The following is a 22388-nucleotide window of genomic DNA, read 5'->3' on the forward strand; positions in this document are numbered from 1 at the left end:
CAAATTCACACACATGTGCTGCACATAGCTGCACAATGTTTCACAGTGCACACACAGCAGCACAGACAGTAACGTCCCAGTCACAGACGCTAAAAACATCCTTAATGTCCTAAATATCACATATTATTGCCCAAAAAACATTAACGTCATTGGTATGTATTTCTTCAGCCATCTATCTGGGGCTTGTGCTTGCTCTCGGGGTGTCTTGCACCGAGCAAATGTGAATATTGAGAGTGTGTATTGTCTATTCAGCCAGTGTGTGTCCACAAAACCCTGTGAGTCACTGTGGGACTTTCACTGCTCTGTTGTAATATTGAGAGGCCCCTTGTAAGGGGCCATGCTTTGAGGCTAATATCCAAACACTAACTTAAATGCACTGGGATGGACCTGAGTTTCAGGGCTTTAGGAATCTTGATGCCTGTCGTGTTGCATACCAGGCAGTCTGTGGCTCCTCTCTGATCAGACTTTCTTTCAAAGGTCACCGTTGTGACCGCAAACAGCTTAAGCTTAGCAGCATTTGATGTTGATTGTTGCCCTTTTCCTCTTGTAGGATCAACACTTTTATTTCATTAACTCTAGTTTCAGCATGTCGCGCGTTTACCTACACTAAAAACAACCTGAGGCAATATCAACACATGTTGTCATCAGTCCTCTTTCAAATAATTTATTTCATGAATACAGAAGACTTGCTAAAGATACTGTGCCCTAAAAGGCCTGTCTCTGCAGGCCATGAGCGCATTATGTTACAGTGTAATGTTGATGATTTCTTAGTGTATAAGTAAAAGTTACTGACACCCACATTTATGTAGTTTTTTCATTTCATGGTGTGTTTGTAGCTAGTAGTATTTCTAAAATGATAGCAGTATCTTATTGACCAAATTGCATCAACAACAAATAATAACTTGCTAGGTTAAGTGGTTAGCATTAGCCGCAACTTAAGTTCTTAACTATAAAAATACTGTATACTACCAGTTTTGCATAAGCATTGATGTTTTTATAATTTAACTTCTTTTTTTGAATGCTGCACTAATGTCCACTATGGTTTTGGAGTGACAAAACTGCATAGCACACACAAGGTAGTTCAGGGGATCTAGTAGTGTCCCCCAAATACACATAGTTTGCCTATTTAGAAAGCATGAAATGATGATTGATGCTAGGAGTGACTAGCATCAATCAGCAACACCTGCAGAAACCTGTTATTCTGTATATCTCATATATATTACGATTCATTTGTGCAAAGAGTCAGTAAAGTATTACTGATTTTACCATCTGACAAAAGGGTTTTGGTGCATCTCTACTAGAAACCATTGCAGTCAATTCAATAATTAACATCATCTTGATCTGTGACCATCCGTGGCTGTTGCAATCTAGTGTCATAGTTGTCTGTTCAATTGGCAAGAATGTGTCTATGTGTCATTGTGGGGGAAAATATCACACTGTCATAGTATTTTGTACTGATTCTCCTTTGTGGCTCCCGGGTACCAAAGTGCTCTCGGTTTGTTTACTGCATATGCCATGCTCACTATATCATTATTAAATTAGTATTATTCAGAACACAGAGTAATAAGACATGTTTGGCTTTTATTCAGGCAATGCTCAGGGCCTAATCCCCTCCCAACTTAACATAAAAATGGCTAATAGAGGCGTACCTAAAGAAAAGAAAAGTGATGACTGTGGATGATAGCTGACATAGTGGTGTCGGTACTGACTGTGTGTGTCTGGTAGCTGTGTTGGGGGTGGGGGTGGAAGGAATTTGTCATGTTGGCTTTTGGAGTTGAAAGAGGGCATTACTCATTTCCTTTGGGTTAACCTGGGTGATGTTTATTGTTACTGTGGAGATGAGCAGTCAGCTCCCACACAGTTCCACTGACAAGGCTAATGTACTATGCTGCCACAGTACACTACATTATTCTATATAGACACAGATAAACACAGTCAGCAGATCTCATGCGTTTAATATGTTACTCCGGGTGTCTACCCTGCTGTCATGCTCCGTGTTGTTCTGGGCAGTAGCACCCAGGGACTAGATTCAGACCCACGTTCATTCTTGAACATTATACTGAATCCAGTTTCAGAAGTGCCGTTCTGTACCTGACCCTGCTGCCTGACCTGCTTTTTGACCATAACAATATTTCAATCCAAATTGACTTAAAACAAAGCATATGTATACGATTATTGTTTGAATTAGATCACTAAACATTTCTTTTTTAAAAACATGTTAAATGATTTTAAGCCTTCAGAGTTCCCTGATAGTCTGTATCCTGTTACTGCTACAACCTCCCGTCTGTCACTGATTAGTTGTTGCATTGTGTGTGTATCCTTAAGGTCAAACAAATGTGTGGAATGCATTTCCTTCCTCATAAAACACTTACAAAGCCAATTTTCTTAAATGTTTGAAACACGCATTGTTAACATCCATGTTTTGTTGCTGGCTTCTCTGCCTTTGCTGGTAACCTGACGCGCCAGATGGTTTGTTACACAGAACTATCTGAGAAGTCGTCCATGGAAACTGTTTGGAAAAAGGCGGACGCTTTCAAAAAAAATACTTATCGGGTGATTGGATGAACCATCTGTCTATCACCGTCTTACCTTGTGAAGGAGCTGGATTTGCGGTGCTGATTGGTCTGAACCACCAGTGGTTTGGATACAAGCGCATAACTTGAAGCCTGACAAGATGGATTCTCGCGTGATGTCGTGATCTTGCGAATCGAGCTACCTCGCAAGGTAACTTTGCTGGTGCATTGCTGCATTTCTTGACGCATTACCGCAACCTGTAAATCAGTGGAGTAGTGTGAAACCAATGGCAGGAATGTGAATCACAGCACCCGTGTGCATGTATGTTTGTACGTGCGTCCTCATGTGTATGCACAAGAACAAACTAAACAGAGACCAACATGAAAAACATTGCTTCATTGCATTACTGGTGTTGAAAAACTCCACATGGTGCCCTTTAAGAGGGGTATTCATTTCATTTTTTAGTATTAGTTTAGCATTAGTTGTATATTTTACCAGAGAGTAATACTAGATTTAGTGGTTCTGCTAGTTACAATATTCCTCTGTTTGTTTTTTAATTTGAGAGATGCTTAAGTCATATTTCGCCTGACTGTAACTTCTGAGCATCATTAGACCACATCAGAGCTGTAGTGGCCTACTGTAATTTTCTGGAAGCAGTCTGAGAAAATACTAAATTTGATTTAGTTAGGAGTATGAGCTGCTATTGGCTCAAGAGTTGCTCCCTTACATGGTCATAGCTTGTTGTTGCGATGAAGATGTTATTATGATTACAGAAAATGATAAAAGACATTCTTGTTCTGTTCTGCCTTGTAGTTGCCTGCAGTTGCACTTGTTCATGTTTGTTCATCTGGGTGTAATTTTATCTTGACAGTAGCATTATATAGTGTGATGTATTGAGTCTAATATGCTGAGTGATGTCTTTATTTATCCTGTACATAATGTGGACATACTCTATGCGTGAGTAAAAATAGAGTTAAATTCTGAAGGAAAGTTTTTGAGACACTTAACTTGATCTCTTAGTTAATTTGATGGAAGGGTTGAAACTGGATCAGTCAGTAAGAAATGTCATCTTTGGCAAGAAGAAGGGCTAGAGTTATGCAAAGGAAATGGTTTTGGTCTGCAGCAGACACACGGAAAAGGATGAGCAAAGAATTTAACTGTGCAAACTGCTGGGCAGCCTTCAGAGTGACTGTTGTGATCTTTCCCTCATGTGCTGCTTTGTTCTTTTGTGTCTTTATTAAAGCTCAACATCAACCATAAGCACAGTACAGTACAACAGTAGTAATAAATTGCAGAAGAGGGCGTTGCACATGATTTGGATTGATATGGATTGAACTTGAGAATTGGTTACAGCAGTAATATTTCTTATATCAGCTTTGCTTTGCATTTTTCTACACACTACTTTTGAGCAGTTATGGTATTTTCATGAACAGATTGTATGTGCTTTCTTTGTATGTGTCCTCCCTGGATAATTTACAATAAAACACAAGTCAGTAGCCACGTGCTATCTTGAAACATTCATAATCTTGACTTAGAGTTTGTCCCGGTGGAGTACCTGCCAATAAAAAGTTAACTTTTGGACCAACGAAGGCCAAGTTGAGATGCAGGGGCTCACCAGGGGTTTGTCCCCTACACCTCTACCTTCCATAACTGATTCAATGGAGGCTTTGCCTCAATGTTTCATCTGACACCATCAAGGATAAAAAGGGATGGATCAATAGGCTTTCTCACAGCACCAGGAAGCCTGATTTCTGGGGCCGAGAACTCAGTGCAATGACTGTGTGTTTTGTTTGCAAAAGGCATACCCTTATTTGGTTGAAACCATTGGAAAGATTTCTCTGCTGCTATTAATACAGTAGTGTACACTGTAGTAGCCTATATTGTGTTTAAGGGTAAGAAACCAAAAGTACCACACAACAGATACTGTTTTAGCAGCTGCTGTGTTCAGTTAAGTATGTTTTAACCATTGTCCATAACTATAAATAATTCCAAAGCAAATAAGCACATCCAGGCATATTCAGGCTGGATCATGAGTTCATGTTATACCGTTTAACTCAAATGATTCAAAATGCACACCAGCTTGGGAACAACCATGGAAAGCAGTTGCAAACACCCAAGTTCAGCCACATAGCATCAATTACATGTGGAATTCAGGGCATTTGACAGAGTGTTTTCCTGCACAACAAGATACCAGAACTTGTCCTTTTCTGTATAAATATTAGAGCATTCTTTCCATGCACCCCTCCAATGATGACCTGCAGCATTGGGAGAGCTGTGGGAAAACTATCAGGCGGGTGCCAGCTAAGCAGTATGAAATGCGGATATACAGTGCATTAACATTGCAGTATTAAGGTTTTGAGGGCACATTTTCATTGTGTTTGGTTAGTTTGAGGTAAGAAAAGACCTGTGTATGTGCTGTTTTTTAGGTCTGTTTGTGCTCCTGGATCATTTCTGTTTTCTTTGATTAACAAAGGATGCATTTCAGTTGTCTGTGGCTGTGACTGACTGGATTGTTTTGGATTTTCTTTTCCACCAGGGACTCTACAGAGAGGATTCCAGGAATCTTGTCATGTTCAAGGCAGTGCTGAAAAAGAACAGAGATGGGAGCAAGGGGAGCAAGAAGGATTCAGGTATGTGAAAGATCCGGAGGAAAAACGGCAAGCTAGGTTCCAGGAAACAAATACTCTATACCCAAAGGCTTGGACACAAATGTAAAAACATTTCTGATCATCTTTCACTCTTGGGTAGCAGACAGTGTTGGAAATTCTGTAAAGTGTCTTTCCTACCTGCCCTTCTTGGTAAAGAATCTGAATGTGAATGTTGAAATGAGTTACGTTGAGCTAAAGTAAACAGAAGAGAAAGTTGAGATGAAAGCACAAGGGCCTCTAATTCTTGAGTGCGCACTAAATAAACATACTGTCATCTAAACCACCATTTGCAGCAATTGCCTGAATATATATATAGGCTATATGGCCAATAATTTAGCTTTATCGCCTCTATCTCGGTCTTCTTTTCTTTGAAGAGCGGCATGGTTCTAAGTTAATGACTTAAGCAATATATTATAATAATTTTTGTTTTTGCACAATGTGTAAAATGTCTACAGTGTAAAAATGAGTTATTTCAACATGCATGTTTATGATAGCTGGCTATATTAGCTGTCTTGAGTCACAACAGTCCCATAAACTGTGACATGAATTGTCAGACTAAAAGTGACATGTCAGTCTAGAGGTATTGATACTAAAATTGCATCAGCGATGACGCAAAATGACAATGACTAGTAAGTATCTGAAATCTCAAATTACTACTTACTACTGAGTAAACTATTAAGTGTCTATTTTGGCCCAGGTGTCTCCTGACTCCTGGTGGCTAGCTGGCTCTGGTCATCTCGTAGAGAATTTGTCAGTTGTATCTACAAGAGGGACAGATCGGGGGAGAAAAAATTGCACACTGATCTGCACTCTTGGTTTGTGTCTGACGAGGCATTAACTCCGGTTACAAGAAGTGGAGCCAGGGGTGTCCACTGAGGACTGTAATGCTAGCTAGCAGCCTGCAGATATCAGGCCAATGTGTTGTCAAGAAACACAAATAGTAGGAGCAGATGAATTAGTGTGCCAACTTTCCTGCTCTGTCTGTGCTGAAACCTATTATTAAAGTGGATGACTTGGAAAAGATGTTTGCACACAAGGAATAAAGTAAAATATGATGGGTCATGTTAGTTGTTACCCTAAACAAAACAAAAACACATTGCTCTTTAACTGAAACCAGTGGAGTACATATACACATATGCTTTGTTTATACATGATTGGAAGCACTGTCATTATATCTGAAATGGAACTTGAAAAACATTTGGTGCTTCACATACGTGTAAAAAATCATTGACTCTTTTGTTTGTTTAAATTTTATGAAAATTTCATAGAACCATTGTTCCGTCTATGACTCAGCTCAGAGCATTTATTACCCTCCGTCTCTTTATTTAATTTTGACTGTAGAATCAACCAGCCATTGTTTCATAACAGATGTTTTCTTTTCCTTTGGAAACCTGTAGTTGACACGACTGAGCATGAGTCATTCTTTAGTCTCTTGTTCATACAATACCACCCTTCAATAATCTGTCTTCACATAATAGATTGACCATTTCTGCTTATACTGCATCTGCCAGTCCGGACTTGCTTTACCACCTCAGGACTGGTTTTTAGCATGCAGTCTGATTCAGTGACTGTATACAGTTGATACATGTCTCCGCTTCCTCTAGCTTTCGTCTGAGGCTGATGTGAATTGTTTCGCTCAGTCAGTGTTAAAATTAAAGGGGAAACAGTCTGGCTTGCTTTACACATTGGTCACCTTCACTGCTCTCTGTTACTGTACCTCTGTTGCACTGGCATATTGTAGGCTTTTATGTATGGCTTTCTTATCAAATTTTTGCAACCTGTCTTGCGTTTATGAATCATTTTGATAACCCAGTTGCCCTGTTATCAAGACACACACCCACCCACAGTCATATACACTTAAACACAGCAGGTTGTGTGTATGTGAAGACTGAGAATGACCGAGTTTTATGGCGGGATAGCTCCTTTATCCCAGCCTCACTCTCCCAGTTGGACCCCATCCATCATGCCCAAGTAGCTCTGTGTCCCTTTCTCATGCTGGGACAATAAAATCTGGCCACTCCTCTCTGTTGTTTAGGGCTCTTAAGACAGATGAGAGGTCACAGAGGTACAACTGCTAGCAGTGGTCACTTTGCCCCTCTGGTGTCCCTGCATGGGAGATAAAACTATACTGCATATCTTTTTAAGATTTTTTTGAAGGTCAAACTCAATATGGCAAATCACCTGTAATAACCTGTGACAATTAAGAGTTATGAGAATGATCTTCATTATGCCCCTTAAAATATCTTCAATAAGATTTTAATGAGTTAAAGGATCAGTGTGTAGGATTTAGGGGGATCTATTGGCAGAAATATTGGCAGAAATGGAATATAATATTCATACGTATGTTTTCATTGGTGTATAATCCCATGAAAATAAGATTCACCTCTGCTTTCGTTAGTGGGTCCTCTTTTACTGAGGCTGCCATGTTGCACTGCCTTGTTTCTACAGTAGCCCAGAATGGACAAACCAAACACTGACTCTAGAGAAGGCCTTTCGTGTTTTTTGCAGGTTTGGCAGCCACTATAGGTTAACCGACACACTTGGAAGGGGAGGGGGGTGTACAGTTGCTTGCAATGTGCAACCTCACTGCTAGATGCCACTTATCTTATGCACTGGTCCTTTAAACATCGTACTGAATTATTAACAGCTACAGTAGATGTATTTCTTAGGAATCAAATATGTTTCAATATGTCATTAGAAAGTTACCCTGAAAGTGTTAAATGGCATATTTTACCTGATATATGCAGGCCTGTGGTTGCTTCTCTGGTGTCCTTGAAAAGGAGACTTTGTTTGTAAATTCAAGTTCTTCCCGGGACCTGAAATTAGGTTAGTAACACAGAAGCCCTGATGGGGAAGTCTGTGTTAATCAAACTGGGTACACTGCAGTATAGTTAATGGAGACAAGACAGCACCATATTGCACATAAAATATTCACTGCACCTTCTGCACAGCTTGAATAAAGGTTTCATGTTGATCCCAAATGATTTGAGAAAGAAACTAGTGTTGAAATTAAATATCTGGGTTTCGTCATTCACTTTATTATATGTATTTATCTTTCTGTCATATCTAGATTGGATTAATGGTCAAAGATTAGTGAAGTTTTGTGGAATACAGTATCAATATTGTTGTTGGCACTGGGGCAATAAATAGGGGGGCAGTAAGTAATTATACCTTGGTATAAAACAGGATATACAATGGCATTTATCTTTTGCTTTGACCAGCTTGTTTGGTGAGATGGATATTATAATTTTGTTCTTTGCAGATTCAGTTTTTTTGCAGATCAATCGAAATTGTGTTTATTAGGCAACCCTTCTGTTTTACCACAGTCCTGCTCGAGTTCTTGTAGACCATACAGACTCTGCTTCACTCAGAAAGGCCAGAAGGACAAAGTAAAATTTACTCAGCAAAATATAATTGAAATTCAGTGGAAGGAAAGACCTCGATAATGGCATAATTGCAAGATAGCTCAGCATATGTTGCTCATGACATGGTGGCTATGGACTGGAGGCAACTTTAAAGCAGTCAAGGAAACTTGGTCTCTATGCCAGATACCACTACAGTCATTAGCTCTCCTCTGGGATCTCCACATTGCCAAGACCACAAAAACACACAGTTTGCTAATTTAGTCTCTCCATCTTGCGCTCCTCCTATATTCTTCCTCCTCCTTCTCCTCGCTTTCCTCTTCTAGACTCAATCTGTAAAGAATCTGTTTGGAATTGGCCTTTTTAATCCCCTTTAAGGACTCCTTTTTTTACGGTCTGCCATTCCGGAAGTGGGATGCTAGTTCGGTGTGGCCCCTTTGCCTTTGATGTGAACGTTTTCTGAGAAAGGTTAAACTGAAAGTAGGCCTCACTTCAGTTAATAGATTCGGGACCCCAAGACACAAGAAGATCATTATATAGTAAAAAAACACAAACAGTGTTTTAATTGGTGTTCTCTTTGAGGATACAGGCCTCTCAGATTTTATGGTGAGTTTCACCTATTACTTCCTATTAATTCACAGCAGTGTTTGAGCAGATGCACGTGCAGATTGAGCAGCCTCTCAGATTGGGTAGTGACAGTTTGCAATACAGAAAAATAAGTCACACATCATCAATCACTTCTCCTCACCACAATAAAGAAGTAAATATTGGCAGTCTTAGATCTAATAAAATTAGATTATAGGACGATCAAGTAGTGCATAGTTTTGGGATCTAATGTTTTATTGCTGCAAATGGACGGAAGCTAAACTTCAGGCCATATAAAATCCCTCTGGTGGATTTAAAACATGTGAGGACAAGTCTGCATTTTTCCACTAAGATTTAATAATCTTTTTAGCTGAAGTGGCCAGTTGTCTGTCTTTTAGAGGCCCCACTGCCTGCTTCCATTTAAAACCTCTCTTTCTTGAGTAAAGTATACCACTACTCACTGTCACTGCTGTCCTTGGAGTATCAACAGCTTCTTCAGTCAGTATCTGCTCATTGTGGGGTCCATAGAAGCAGCATTTTTGACTCGGCTTTAATTGCTGAGTCTGACTGTGTGAGTTGGGTAATGCCTCTGAAGGCCCTCCAACTTGCTCTCCCCGCTCGATGAGCTTGGCTGCTTGAGGCAGCTGCCAGACAGTTGTCTGTCTGTTGTGGGTGACACAGTGTTAATCACACTAGCATGCATTGCTGCGCACTCTCTGAAGCCGGTAACAGTTTCAGCTGTTTATTCCTCCAACACACAAACAGATATGCAACCAGCACCAGTTGGCAGGACTTTTCTCAGTTTGGTTGGCAGTATGGAGACAGAATCAACTCATGCACCTGGTTGGACGTGAGGCAGCAGCCCCGTTGTTGACCTGGCAGGACAGAGGAAGGGTTGGGGTCCACCCCACTGCCCTGCTTTAGTTTTAATTTTCCCAGCAGTGTATCTAGTGGGAACAATTACCCAATATGGCACGTTGACAGCAGCGACATACTGTAAGATTATTTTTTTCAGATTAGTCAAGATTGAGAGAATTGTAGGAATAATCATTTACATGTGAGGGAGGGACAAAAGAAAGATGTCGTTTACAGTGTTTTCTTAAATTCCTTAAAAGGAGCTACGCTATCAAGAGTTTCCCAGGCAATGACACAGAGGTTGACTCACGTTTCGAAACAGCGCTGCACAGAGAGGCCCCCAAATGCTGTTGATTTGGCGTTGTTTTTGGCAATAAAACAAAAAAAAGATTTTTTTGGCCTGGCAGGGGTTTTGTTGGCCTGGTGGCCCGCCAGGCCTGTATAATTATAGGGGAAGCACTGGTCTGTTTTCTGGCAGTTTTAATGTAAATTGATGCCTAATAGCCTTTTTGGTGACAACTGCATCTGCACCAAAAAATCCCTCTTTAAAATGTGGTGTTTCTGTGCTCTTTTCAAAGGCTTGCATCTGAGAAGTGAACATGTGGCCACATTGCTTTTAACATCATCAAGGTCTCCCGCAGCGGGGGGTGACTTTACTGTTCAGACAAAAAAAAAAAAAAAAAGTAATGAGAAGCAACTGAGGATAAGCAGACTTAAACAAGAATGTAATGTGCTGTCGGCTTGTTACTTTGCCAAATATTTAAGTCTGCAATGTCATTTTTTTGCAGCCTCATTTAGATTTCAGGAAGAAAGCGAAAGACGAAGGGAATATTTATGATGTAGAGATCCATGCACAAACTACACAAACTAATGGAGTGTGTGTGAGTGTGAGAGAGAGAGAGAGAGAGAGTGAGTGAGAGAGACCATTAAGTACTGAACTGTGTTGCCTCAGCTGTGGTGGTGACTGGTACATGCTGTCTCAACAGTTTCTGTGAGTTTCTTGAGTGTTTTGACATGAAACAGTGATTTGTTGCTGAGGGTCAGGCAACAGCAAATTGGTTACAAAGCAGGATTTTATTGTGCAGAGGGATGTTTTTTTTGTAGGATTTCATGTGGGTCTTTAAGTTGGAAATGCCTCAATGATGATTCAGTTAGAAGATTAACTCTTCATGTTGAGTTTCCTACAGGTCCTATAGCTCTGCAATCAATACAGCCTTTGTAAAGATTATAACGTCCTGTTTATGTTGAGCCAGTCAGTGAGGTGTTGATAAAGCTTATAATATTTTTGAAGCTGTTATTTCCGGTGTTGTTGTATTGTTGATTGTGGTTGGGTAAGCTAAACCAAAGGCGGGGGGGGGGGGGGGGGGACATTACAGAGCCTCCCTGATTTCTATCTCTTTTGTTTTCCATATTGTAATTTACATTTATGTGATGATACAGTTAAATAGAGCAGCTGACATTGCAGAGATTCCTTCCTTTCTTTCTTTCTCTTTCAGCTGCCCTCAGGGGTTTAACATCAGGAATTTTTACTGTTATGGGAAGACTTCCTTCAATAAACAATAACCACAGGTGGTTGGCCAATTATTTGGCGAAACAAAAAGAGCTTATGATAGACAATTGTCTGTCCAAACAAAAAACACTTTTTATATTAGTTACTGGGCAAATATTGAGTTTAAATCATAAACTTTTGTCTTAGGAAAAAAAGTAATTTCATGGGACCTCCTTCTTTTGACAGTACAGCTGAAACATGTTTGTTTTTACATCAATTTTTGTTGCCTAGAAACAATTAATCTGTTTCTTTGGGCTATCAGAAATGAAAATGTTTCATCTTTGCTCAGCTGTGACTCAGAATTAACCACATGCTGTTCTTAGCACAGCAGCAGTAGTTACATAGTAAAACACTCAACCGACTTGCTTTTGCCCTACAAATTTCTCTCACGCTTTGCTCTTTTAAATGGGTGCCAACCACTTCGCCTTCAGAAAAAAAGTAACGGCCATCCAGCTGGAAATTTGGATGATACAGGTTTCTTTTTAAGAACCTTGTTTGTAGTCTGTGGTGTTCAGGATCACAGTGAAATCTCTCACGGACATGGTTTCCGACCCTCTCCTCAGACATTAACAAACATTGCTCTAAACAGAGTCTGCCCACAGGTTCCAGTGTCAGACTGCCTACGTTGGCCCGATCCTCCTCCGTGAACAGCTGGGTGGCAGCCTCCTCTCTAGCCGTATCTACCGCAGCCATTTTGAGACACGCTCCCTCCTTGTCCTGTGGCTTCTAAGGGAACTTAAAGCAAACTCCCTTGCGGTGTTCTTCGGTCCTGGGTGGAAGTTTTAACATTTTCTTTTATTAGGAAAACTGCTCTTGTGTCCAGGATAAGTGTGTGCTCCAGGTGAATTAGGAATGCATGTTGTAGTTGCTTGATGAAGCTAGTGTATGGTAACAACAGTAGAGGATGTACTCAAGTCAATGAGAACCAGTGTTCATGTTCTTTTAATAGCCTTGATACTGAGACAGAGACAGAAATATTTAAATTAATGAACACAAACTTTGTGTTTGATAAATTTGGGGTTGGCTAAAGTAAAGGTTGTGAGCGTCACACCAAGACAGACAGACAAACAAGACGCACGCAGTCAACCACAGGATGTCTAGACCACAGATGACGAACAGTTTGTGACCTGTAGAGCACACAAAGATAGACTCCATGTTATGTCATACATATGCACAGAAACACACACACACACATACATACATAGAGAACGACAGAGACAAACAACCTCAAGATACATTATTAACATCCTTTGAATAACCATAATAACTAGTGCTCAGACCGGAACCACTGTCTCCTTTATCATCAGATCATGGTTTTCCTTTTGGAAAACACTTCTGAAAAAAAAAAAAGTAATGCAGCTAGGAAGCTCAGATTAGCTCATACTGTAGCTGCCACTTTAGCTTTTAAGTCTAAATACTAATAAGCTTCACCTTAGAAACACCTCTATGTAGGGTTACATCTAGGTTACCGTCCAATGCCTCTCTTCTAACTTTAATTAAAAAAAAAAAAAAAAAAAACTTTGCTGACAATTGTGAAACGGCTTTTTGGCTCATGTTTGCTATTTTTGCTCCCAGTCATGTTTGTCTAGATTTTCATGTCCAGACAGTTGTGGCAGGATGTAAAATGGTGGAGAAAAGAATGCACCTGATTTACAAAGGAGACCATTGAGTGCACAGACCTACACGGCTATCAAAGCACTGTGCAGCCAGCAGGCAATGATTAGCAGGGCGTAGCTCAACCCACATCTTTCACTTACACACACATTCATGTACAAATACATGTACACGCGCACACACACAAACACACACACTTAGATACACAAATACGCCCACAAACCTCAGGTGTATCCACATTAGACACTCAAAATAAGGCCTCTAGGGGAAAGCAGTGAACCTGATCGGCCAGTCTAGCTGTTTTCACATCACATGACTAAAGACTTCTATGAAGATTTGACTTGTGTGTTCTGAATTTTTTGTGCTGTGTTTGATTGTTTTTAGAGCACATAATTTAGATTCTTACGGCTAGCAGCACAACTTATTAACCATAGCTGCAGCTGTAATATTATAAATATACAGTGGCAGAGAAATAGAAGGATGTTTTATCATAATTTGCATCCCATGGTGCCTTTTTGGTGAACACATACAACCAACACACATAGAGGCCACTAAATGCACTAGCTAATGTTCACATCTGACACTGCTCTTCCTGCCCAGTGGCTTTTGGCTGAGATGGATTTAGAGAAACACTTCCATGTTTCCCAGAGGCCCACTGTCTGCCATAGCAGCCGGTGACCACTCTCCATTACCCTAATTTGGCTCCCATACAGTCAGCATCGACGGAGCATGTGACCTTGGAAGTGAGCGCACAGCAAAAGACAAGAAGCCAAGCAATTACACGGGAACTCGTTGGAAGCAGGCGGTGATGGCATCTACAACACAGCAACACACCAGTCACAGTCCCACCCCCACCCACCCCCGGCCTACCCCTTTACCCCTCACTCATCAGGCAAATGGATTCTTTTGGTACTTCAAAGAGAAGGAAAAAAAGTTTATCAGTTAACATGCCAGGGTGTTTTAAAATGGTCTTTGAAGGGGTGATAGTGGCTGTCATGGCAGTTCATTGGCTTGAGAGGTCAGCAGGCCACAGGTTTTTCTAATTACAGCGTGACCTGCCTTGGCAGGCACATTCCTTCTGTCTGATTTTCTGTTTTCATACCTTTAACATCTTTTGTCTGTGATCTAAATGAGCACTTAAAGTGTGACTTTTCATGCAGAAGACTATTCTATCACCCATAAGACGTACACATTACTAGCTTTTCTTTGTCCAATAAGTTAACTTTGATATTTTTCCAAGAGTTATGAGGATTGTGTTTTTTTTCATATATCTCTCGGTGCAGACACCAGCCAATGCTGTCACAGTGTCTGACTCTCTGAAAAGTCTGTGTGGGAGACCTCCGTTCAGCGTTGGGCCCCTTTCTGTCTCCTCTATCCTACTTTGCTCTTTGCTGCTCTGTTCTGCATTTCTGAACACAGAGACTCTTTTTTTCGTAATTGTGCCTGCAGATGAATGTCTTGCCATCCTTAGTTCAGGAGGGTTTGAGACAGGCTGAACTAATGACCTCGGCTCCTTTGTGCCCAGTCTCAAAGGGAAGGGGGATAGTGCCTATTGCAAAGAGAAACATTTAGTGTAGAGTGCTCCCTCTTCATATTTACAGCTCTCATTTTAAAAGTTGCATTTCAAGATCACTCTTTATTTGAACACTCTATTGGATAAATGTACTGATGCCTAACAAAAGTGGTTTGAGAAGCATTGACATTGAGGTGTAGAGCATGTTGTAGGAGTTGTCAAAGAGATTGGTGTTGTGTCCGTGGGGATAATTCCCTTTTTGATTAAATTATTAATCATGAAACAAAGCAACACATTGTACTAAAGGCTAAAAAAGAAGTTCCTTTTGACCTTCTAAGTGCGTCAAATGACGCAAATGTGATAGATGCTAAACTCACACAAATTCACCAGGAACAAAGATTTTCAGATGGTACAAAGCTGCAAGATCTGCCCTGGTCCTTGTTTGCTTATGGGATTAGGCTCTTTGGGAGGATTGGATGGACAGCTTTTGTGCCACATCCTCGTCCGTTACTGAACAGGCTGTTGTCCAGGGGTTAGTAGTGTTCTCATGACCTCACCTGGCCCCAGAAGAAGCTCTGCCTAATGACCTGTGCTAATGGCAATCCAAATCTGTTGTTAAACCAGATCTCCATGGCAACCCTGCACTCCAGACCACATTGCACATACGCTTTGAAATAAATTCCAGTCTATCTCAGAACTACTTTGTCCATATTGTTAACAATTCAAAAATCATAGAACTTTGACTGTAAAATCTTATGAATGTGGGACAAACGCTTGTCCACCTCTCATCAGGCTGCATTGTGAATCTTTCACCTTGAAGCACCGTGGCCCGAGTGTTCACAATGTTTAAATGATTGATCATAGTATGGACAAGTGTGCTCAGTCATCCATCATCCATCTGTCCTTTGCTTAGACTGTACCAGCTGTTTCCATGACTTGTAGAGGACACTGATGTAATTAACCCCATGTAAAACCTATGTGATACATTTTATGGTTATACTATAGAACCATTAAGGCCTCTGTATCTCAACAACAGTACAAAGACACTATAATAAAAAGCAGTGCTTTTTATACCAAACCAAGACTGTTTCATTGAGTCAACATTTCATCTGCATGTGCCTAGAGATAGCCTTCGGGCAATGTGTTAGTTTGGGAAAACAAAAACTGTAATCGTGATTGCCACCATATTCAGCCCATAGTAGCAGTTCATCTTTTCCCCTCCATGTATAGAAAAAAACGTATGCTATGTGCTACTACCTTAGCTGAAGAGTTTTAAAGCACAGACAACTAGGGCTGTTGCGATAACTGCAATATTGCAATACCGCGCTATAGACAAGCCAACCGCGGTGGATGGCAAGCAACCACCACAACCGCGCTATGTTCACATTTTTTCTTTTCTTCATGAGGCTAGGTTAGGTAGGCTAGGTTGTTTTACACATCACGGCATGTGTATAGAATGTTCGGTGGCTCCTCTGATCCGGTGGCTCTGGAGGATCCCGTCTCTTGTGCGCTGAGTTCTTGCTCGTCAGCTCAGAGTGAGCTGACAGGGAGTCGGTGCTGATGCTCGGTAGTTAAAAACATGTCTGTATGAATATTTTGTCTCGGTTATATGTTTAAACTCTCCCGGGACACCGAACAGCTGAGCAGGCTGCCATTTAACCTGTGAGGTAAAGTAATTTTCCACCAATCATACAAACTAAAGGTGCGTCCAGCCAGACTCCATTCATAAATCCCAAGTTTAAGGGGACTCGGGTGTAGGCCGACGTTGTTTCCTGCCACAGCACAATCTAAAGTGTTTTCTGTGTTCATCAGGTACTGCTGCTCCATTCAGCCGACACATAATTAGACAAACATACCTTGATTTTCACAACAGTTGAAACAAACAAACAAAAAGATGTTGCTAATACCACATATGACCGCATACCGCGTTGTTGAGCCACCGTAAATCACTGCAGGGGAAATTCCTTTATCACGACATCCCTACAGACAACAGCTGACTCCCTTTGTCCAGTTAAAGAGGTCTAGCATTGTTGGATAGGAGATGAGAGGGTTATTTCCCTTTAGTGTGGCAGTGAACAATGTGCCCCACTTGCCTATAGTCTGGTACTGAAGAAGCCTGCAGAGAGACATTCATACTTGAACCTCACACACAATACTGCCAGCATGAATATCAATAACTCTCAAGTAGATCTGCACTAATTTATTCCAAAGCTCTGGTGAAACCAGGTTAGGCTCTGTGCAGTTCAGCATGGCCACTTGACTTATTTATATTTCTATGAATAGTCAAACATTTGAATTTGTGTGAAGTGCGGTGCGCTGTTGTCTATTGTCTACAGTATGGAAACCCAAAAGTGTGTAGTAGATTCTTTGTTAAGTCATATAACTTGCAGTAACATAAATAAATCAGTTGATTTTTTTTCTATAGTTTGTATTATTAACAAGGAAACTGCATGTGTAGCTGGTTATTTCTACATCTGAATTTTCAGATTTTACCTATTTACATTCCTTTAATGCTGCATTTCAGTGGTGGAAATGCAGCATTTTCCTTCCTGAATTTTGCTTAACTTATAGAATACTGTACATACAGCAGTGACCCTGAGACTGATAGATGGTGAGAACACACACAGTAGCAATGCAATATCAACATTATGTGCTTTCTAAGTGTCAGTGGGTTTGACCAAGTGTGTGCAATCACAGGCACAGGTATTGTGTGTAATTTGTGCTTTTATAGTACACTTGCACTTTTCTGTATAAACAGTTCTCAGGTAGGTCAAGCATTTAATCAATATTCATTGAGTTATTCTCTTACACAGAAAACAGTTAATTAAAATCAGCTTCACTCAACCTTCATCATATCTGTGGCAAACTTGGTAAAGATGCGGTCTGTCTCAGGTTATTTTCCCATACAGATTTATGAAGAGGAATGGGAAATGTCATGGTGCCTGCCCAGTGCAACCCTCCTCCTCCTCCTCTTCTCCCTCTCACCAAGACACACATATACCCCTCCCTGTCAGACTATCTTCCCCTGGGGCCAGGAGGGTAAGCATACCAGAGCTCAGGCCACCACAGAGCTGTGCATCAGAGGGAAAGAAAGACAGAGAGCGTCTTAGTGCAGTCTTGCCTTGCCCATGGCATCTTAGCTTTGCATAAAGCAACTAATTTGCTCTCATTATCAAGTGCATATACATTTGTGTTGAGAGTTTCATAGCTGCTGGAGCTGATCCTGTTTTTGACGAGCTAAAACTGAGTTGTTTTCTCTTCAGGGACCACCAGCATAGATGAGTAATCACTTGAAATCAGTCAGACAATTTCTCATGACAGTTTAAGAGTTTATAAAATTTGATCATTGGCGACAAAATTGACATTCATGATATAAAGTATGCCCACAGGAAGAATGCGGACAGTCTCCAAACAAAGAACAATAGAGTAATGAGTATACAAAAAGAAAATTAGATGCTTTTATTCCTTATATACTTATTGTAATTCTGCACTACAAATGAAGCTGGCTGGACAATTATGCACAAGTCATTACTTATCACTTACATCAGTCTTATTTTGGTTTGCCTTATACAGTATTTTGACTGTTCCTATGGCTACCACTGACTGAGTAAAGTGGTCTAAAATGAGAAAGCCCTCTTGGGAAACACGCTGATGCCTTCATAACATTTCGCAAATTGTCTTAAATAATTTATTGAATTTTGAACCAGACAGATTTACATCTTATTTACATATTTGATCTAATTTATCCTTAATCATCATAGACGACTTGCACTGGAGACCCTCCCCCACTCTGTATTTCTTGTTGTCTGGCTCTCTCTCCTCTCTGTGGGTTGCTGTGTGTTAACCATGACAGCTTTTGTGAGACTGTCACCCTGGTCTCGGAAGTACACAGGGAATCCACATTGGCACTCAGTCTAGCGGGAGAATTCCCCCTTTGGTGGATTGTCCTATGGTCATCGTGCTTTGTGTGTCGACTGAAAGAATCTGCATTAATTAAAGCTTTTCTTCAGTTTCTCTGTGGTCCATAAAATTAACTAGTTAGAAGCTAATAGAGTATTTGTGTGCTTGTGTGTGTGTGTGTCATGTGTTCATATTGTTTAAAATGACTTTTCTAGTTTAACCAGCTTTTGCCAACATAGATTGCACTGGAAATCGTGTTTTTTGTGGCAAGTAAAGTGTTTTGGATTGAATAACACAGGCAGTGGATGAACTAACAGGTACACCACTGTTCTTCACTGCTAATTCTGTCTGTGCATATATCTTGATTTTCAAGACTTAGCTACAGTAAATGGCATCTCAACACAAAAATTACACACTTACTGTAAAATGCGTCACCAAGACAGTATTTACGCTCAAGGCTGGCTATCAGTGGAAACTATGTGACATTAGTGTCAATGTGATACCTGGGTTTTAGTGCTAATACCAACTTAAGCGTGCCGAAAGAATCCGACTTCCCATTCAGACAGACACAGTGACAGGGGTCAGTAGGTCATCAGCATAGGTGCATCAGCTAACACTCCTTTACGCTATGTGACTTGGGTTAAATGCAGGTCATTGTCCATGTGTGGTTACAAGGTTTCTGCGAAAATTGTCATTTTATAAGGGTTTAGATGTCCCGAGAGATAGACTGACAGACCCACCTGACAGAAATACAAAGAGTGTACAATAGAGCAGATGTGCTTGTAGTACACTATACAGAAGGAAACTTAACTTCATTTGGTAATTATGCAGTTTAATTCTGCGTACTTGGTTTACCAACAACGTGTATGGAACTACACTGAAGACTGGGGGCTTACAGTTCTAACGGTGACCATTAACCATAACCAGAGATTAACCTTTTACAGCTGTCACCTTTGAAAGGGTCCAACACAGGTTGAATGCGCATTTAGTAGACCCTTTATACACACGTCTTATGTATGAAAGGAATTCAAGAATTAGGTGCCACACTGACATGTCTTAAAACATGACACAATGGGCACAATTCTTACTGTATTTACTGCAGAGCTGCTGTATTGTGATGTATTTCTGTTATTTTGTACACCGCCTCAAAGTGTTTTATTGTCTAGCATAAACCTATACATTGTACGTCAAGGTTTGTACCTCAAGGTTATGTGATTGTATTGAAAGTTTGCAGGTCTCTGTTGTACAATGGCGAGGGTCTGCATCTTTTAGGAGGCTATTGCCTTCCCTCACAAGGAGTGACAGCTCACAGACCTGCTTGAGAGGTAAAGACACCATCCAGATTTACATCCATGAAAGATAATTCAAGCAGGGGGGAAATGGGACCCTTAAACCTTGCACAAAAAAGGAAATGGATTTTAATTCATTGTACTTTTATTTGGTGAGGATGCTCACTTCGCTAAGTAGCCTGAGACTTAACAGGACAACAATTCACTACATATTATAATCAGAACACAAGACAAACACAGAAGAGTGCAATTCATTATCAAACAAAATATGATTTTGTGCAGTTTAAAACAATGAAGATGCCCATCAGGCTTTAGCCAGTCAAGGTTTTATATTTCCCTTTCATGTAGTTTAATGTAAAGTACAGTGTTTCTATCTTTGTGACATTACTGCAGATGTAGGAGACAGGGAGATGGAACATTAGTTGGAATATGTGTGTAAGATTAACTCACATTGACATGCTAGAATAATTGATCTGTACTTCAATGCTTATTTTTCTAAATCAATGTCTTGAAATAATATTGAACTGTTTTTATGGGTTGGGCACGTCCTCGTGGGCTCTGGCCATTCACTTTGATGAGGAGGAAAGAGCATGCGAGAGACTGTAATCATTTTTACATCATTTTGGGGCAGCACTGTATAATTAGAAAGGGTTGATTTCCTTGACCACAGCAGCGGTTGAAATTGCAGGCTTTGCCCCATCCAGGGTTTAGGAAAGTAACTGAAATAGCACTGGCAAGTTTCTGTCCTTGTGTCCCTCTGCGTATAGTATCGGTCAGATGGCAGAGCAGTCACCATGACACACTGCAGCCTATTCACCAGCACTTGGACGACCAGCTTTTATGTGGCGCCTCTTGTTTTCAGAACCAACTACCAAAATTACAACTTTGTCATAATCTCTTTAGCATGCAATATGGCCGAAACCTGTATCAGCTGCGACCTGCTGTGACTGCAGCAAGTGAACACTCCTCTGGGAGCTTTGACACTATACCAGGTAGATGTAGCCTTTAAACAGATACTTCTAGTATCACTGGAACACTGCAGCATTAAATTAATTTTATTGGTTTACAGCGGTCTGCAGCGTTTCCCCCATAAAGGGGCATCTGTGTCACACTGCCATAGCTTTATCATGACAATTCCTTTATGAAATCTTATTTGTGAAATTGTGTCCAGTTGGTGCCCGAGTGGAGAGCCAGAGTTCCTGTCTTAGGTATTGGTGAGCATTTCTGAAGTGTTTTTATCCATCATATTATCTATAGTTAGAGCACAAATTGTCTGTACTTTAATTTACATCTTTATACTTTACAGATGATGTTGCTGTATTGTTTCAATGTGTCATTATTAGGGCTGCAACTAATGATTATTTTAAGTATTGATTCATTGGGTGATTGACATATTCAAACAGCTTGTTTTGAATGGCCAACAGTCTTAAACCCAGTGGTATCCAGTTTATAATCATAGAGAACAAAGAAATCTATTAAATTCACATGTTTTCTTACATCTGAAAAGGTGGAACTAGTCAGGGTTTGGCAGTTTTGCTTGTGAACGAATTGTTTCAGCTGTAATCAATATCAATTTGTTAAAAATAGCATTCAATAAAACCACCCCACAGTGCTCATAACATAGAGAACTTGTTTTGGACTCCCTGCATCATATCTTCCATATCTGCATATCTAACCCCCAGTCAGACACATCCACTTCCCTGCCCACCCTTTCCAGTGTCTGTGTGAATATGGATGCAGTAGGTCCCACTCAGGTCAGGGTGACGGCAGGTCCTGGCCTTGGCAGAGTGACCTTTGGATCAATCACAGGTTTTTCCATGTCTGAAGGCATGCAGAGGTGTCTTTGCAACCTTTCCGCTTCCTGTGTCTGTCATTCTTTATTGTTTAGGAGCCATTTAAAACACAGGACAGCTTTGTGTCCCTTGTGGCGAGGCGGAGGCGTGGAGAAAATGGGTCTCTGTTTCCGATTAGCCCAGCAGCCCAACAACACTCCTCACTTTCCCTGAGCAGAGAAAGCAGGATGCTAATACTAGCTTGCCTCTTGCAGTTGAGTCTTCAGTGATTTCTGCAAACCTCTGGCTGCAGACAGGCGTCAGCTCTAATCTGCCGAAGTCTTCCCAAGCTGCACAGTCCTGAAAACAGAACCAAAACTAATTGTCATTGCTGTGGTTCGCCACATCTGCAGTTATGATTTAACTGGGTCTGCTGACGTATGATCTGTATTATTAGTTAGGTATTACATGTTACTTTGAGGTTGATAATTCATACATTTTAATTTGTGGCCATGATGAGTGGGCAACTTTGATGCCACAGAATAGATTATTTTGCTTTTAGCTGGCTCCAGGACTAGAATGGTCTTTCCATTCAGCATTGGTTCTCAGTAAAGCAGAACCTGTTTTTCCCATCCAGGGCTTGGATCCCACCAAGGAAAGTAGTAGCCAGGTAAAGTCATTTGCAAGTCTTTTTTTAAAAAAAAATTTTATGATAGTTTTTATTGGTGAAAAGCAAACAATTAACACAATGCTGGGTTTACAAGTCACCATTTTTCATATTTTCTTT

The 22388-nt window shown here is 40.6% G+C and overlaps 1 protein-coding gene across 2 annotated transcripts in view; it reads left to right on the top strand.

Annotated features, from left to right (window-relative positions):
- tanc1b (tetratricopeptide repeat, ankyrin repeat and coiled-coil containing 1b) overlaps nt 1-22388 on the top strand; it is a 110734-nt gene that overhangs the window by 9406 nt on the left and 78940 nt on the right. For both annotated transcript variants that reach the window (XM_042426522.1, XM_042426523.1), the window contains exon 2: nt 5051-5144. In XM_042426522.1, the coding sequence (XP_042282456.1) occupies nt 5084-5144 (61 nt within the window). In that variant the 5' untranslated portion in view covers nt 5051-5083. The remainder of the gene's footprint in view (nt 1-5050; nt 5145-22388) is intronic.

The sequence above is a fragment of the Thunnus maccoyii genome, chromosome 11, assembly GCF_910596095.1.
Source record: "Thunnus maccoyii chromosome 11, fThuMac1.1, whole genome shotgun sequence".
Lineage (NCBI taxonomy): Eukaryota > Metazoa > Chordata > Actinopteri > Scombriformes > Scombridae > Thunnus > Thunnus maccoyii.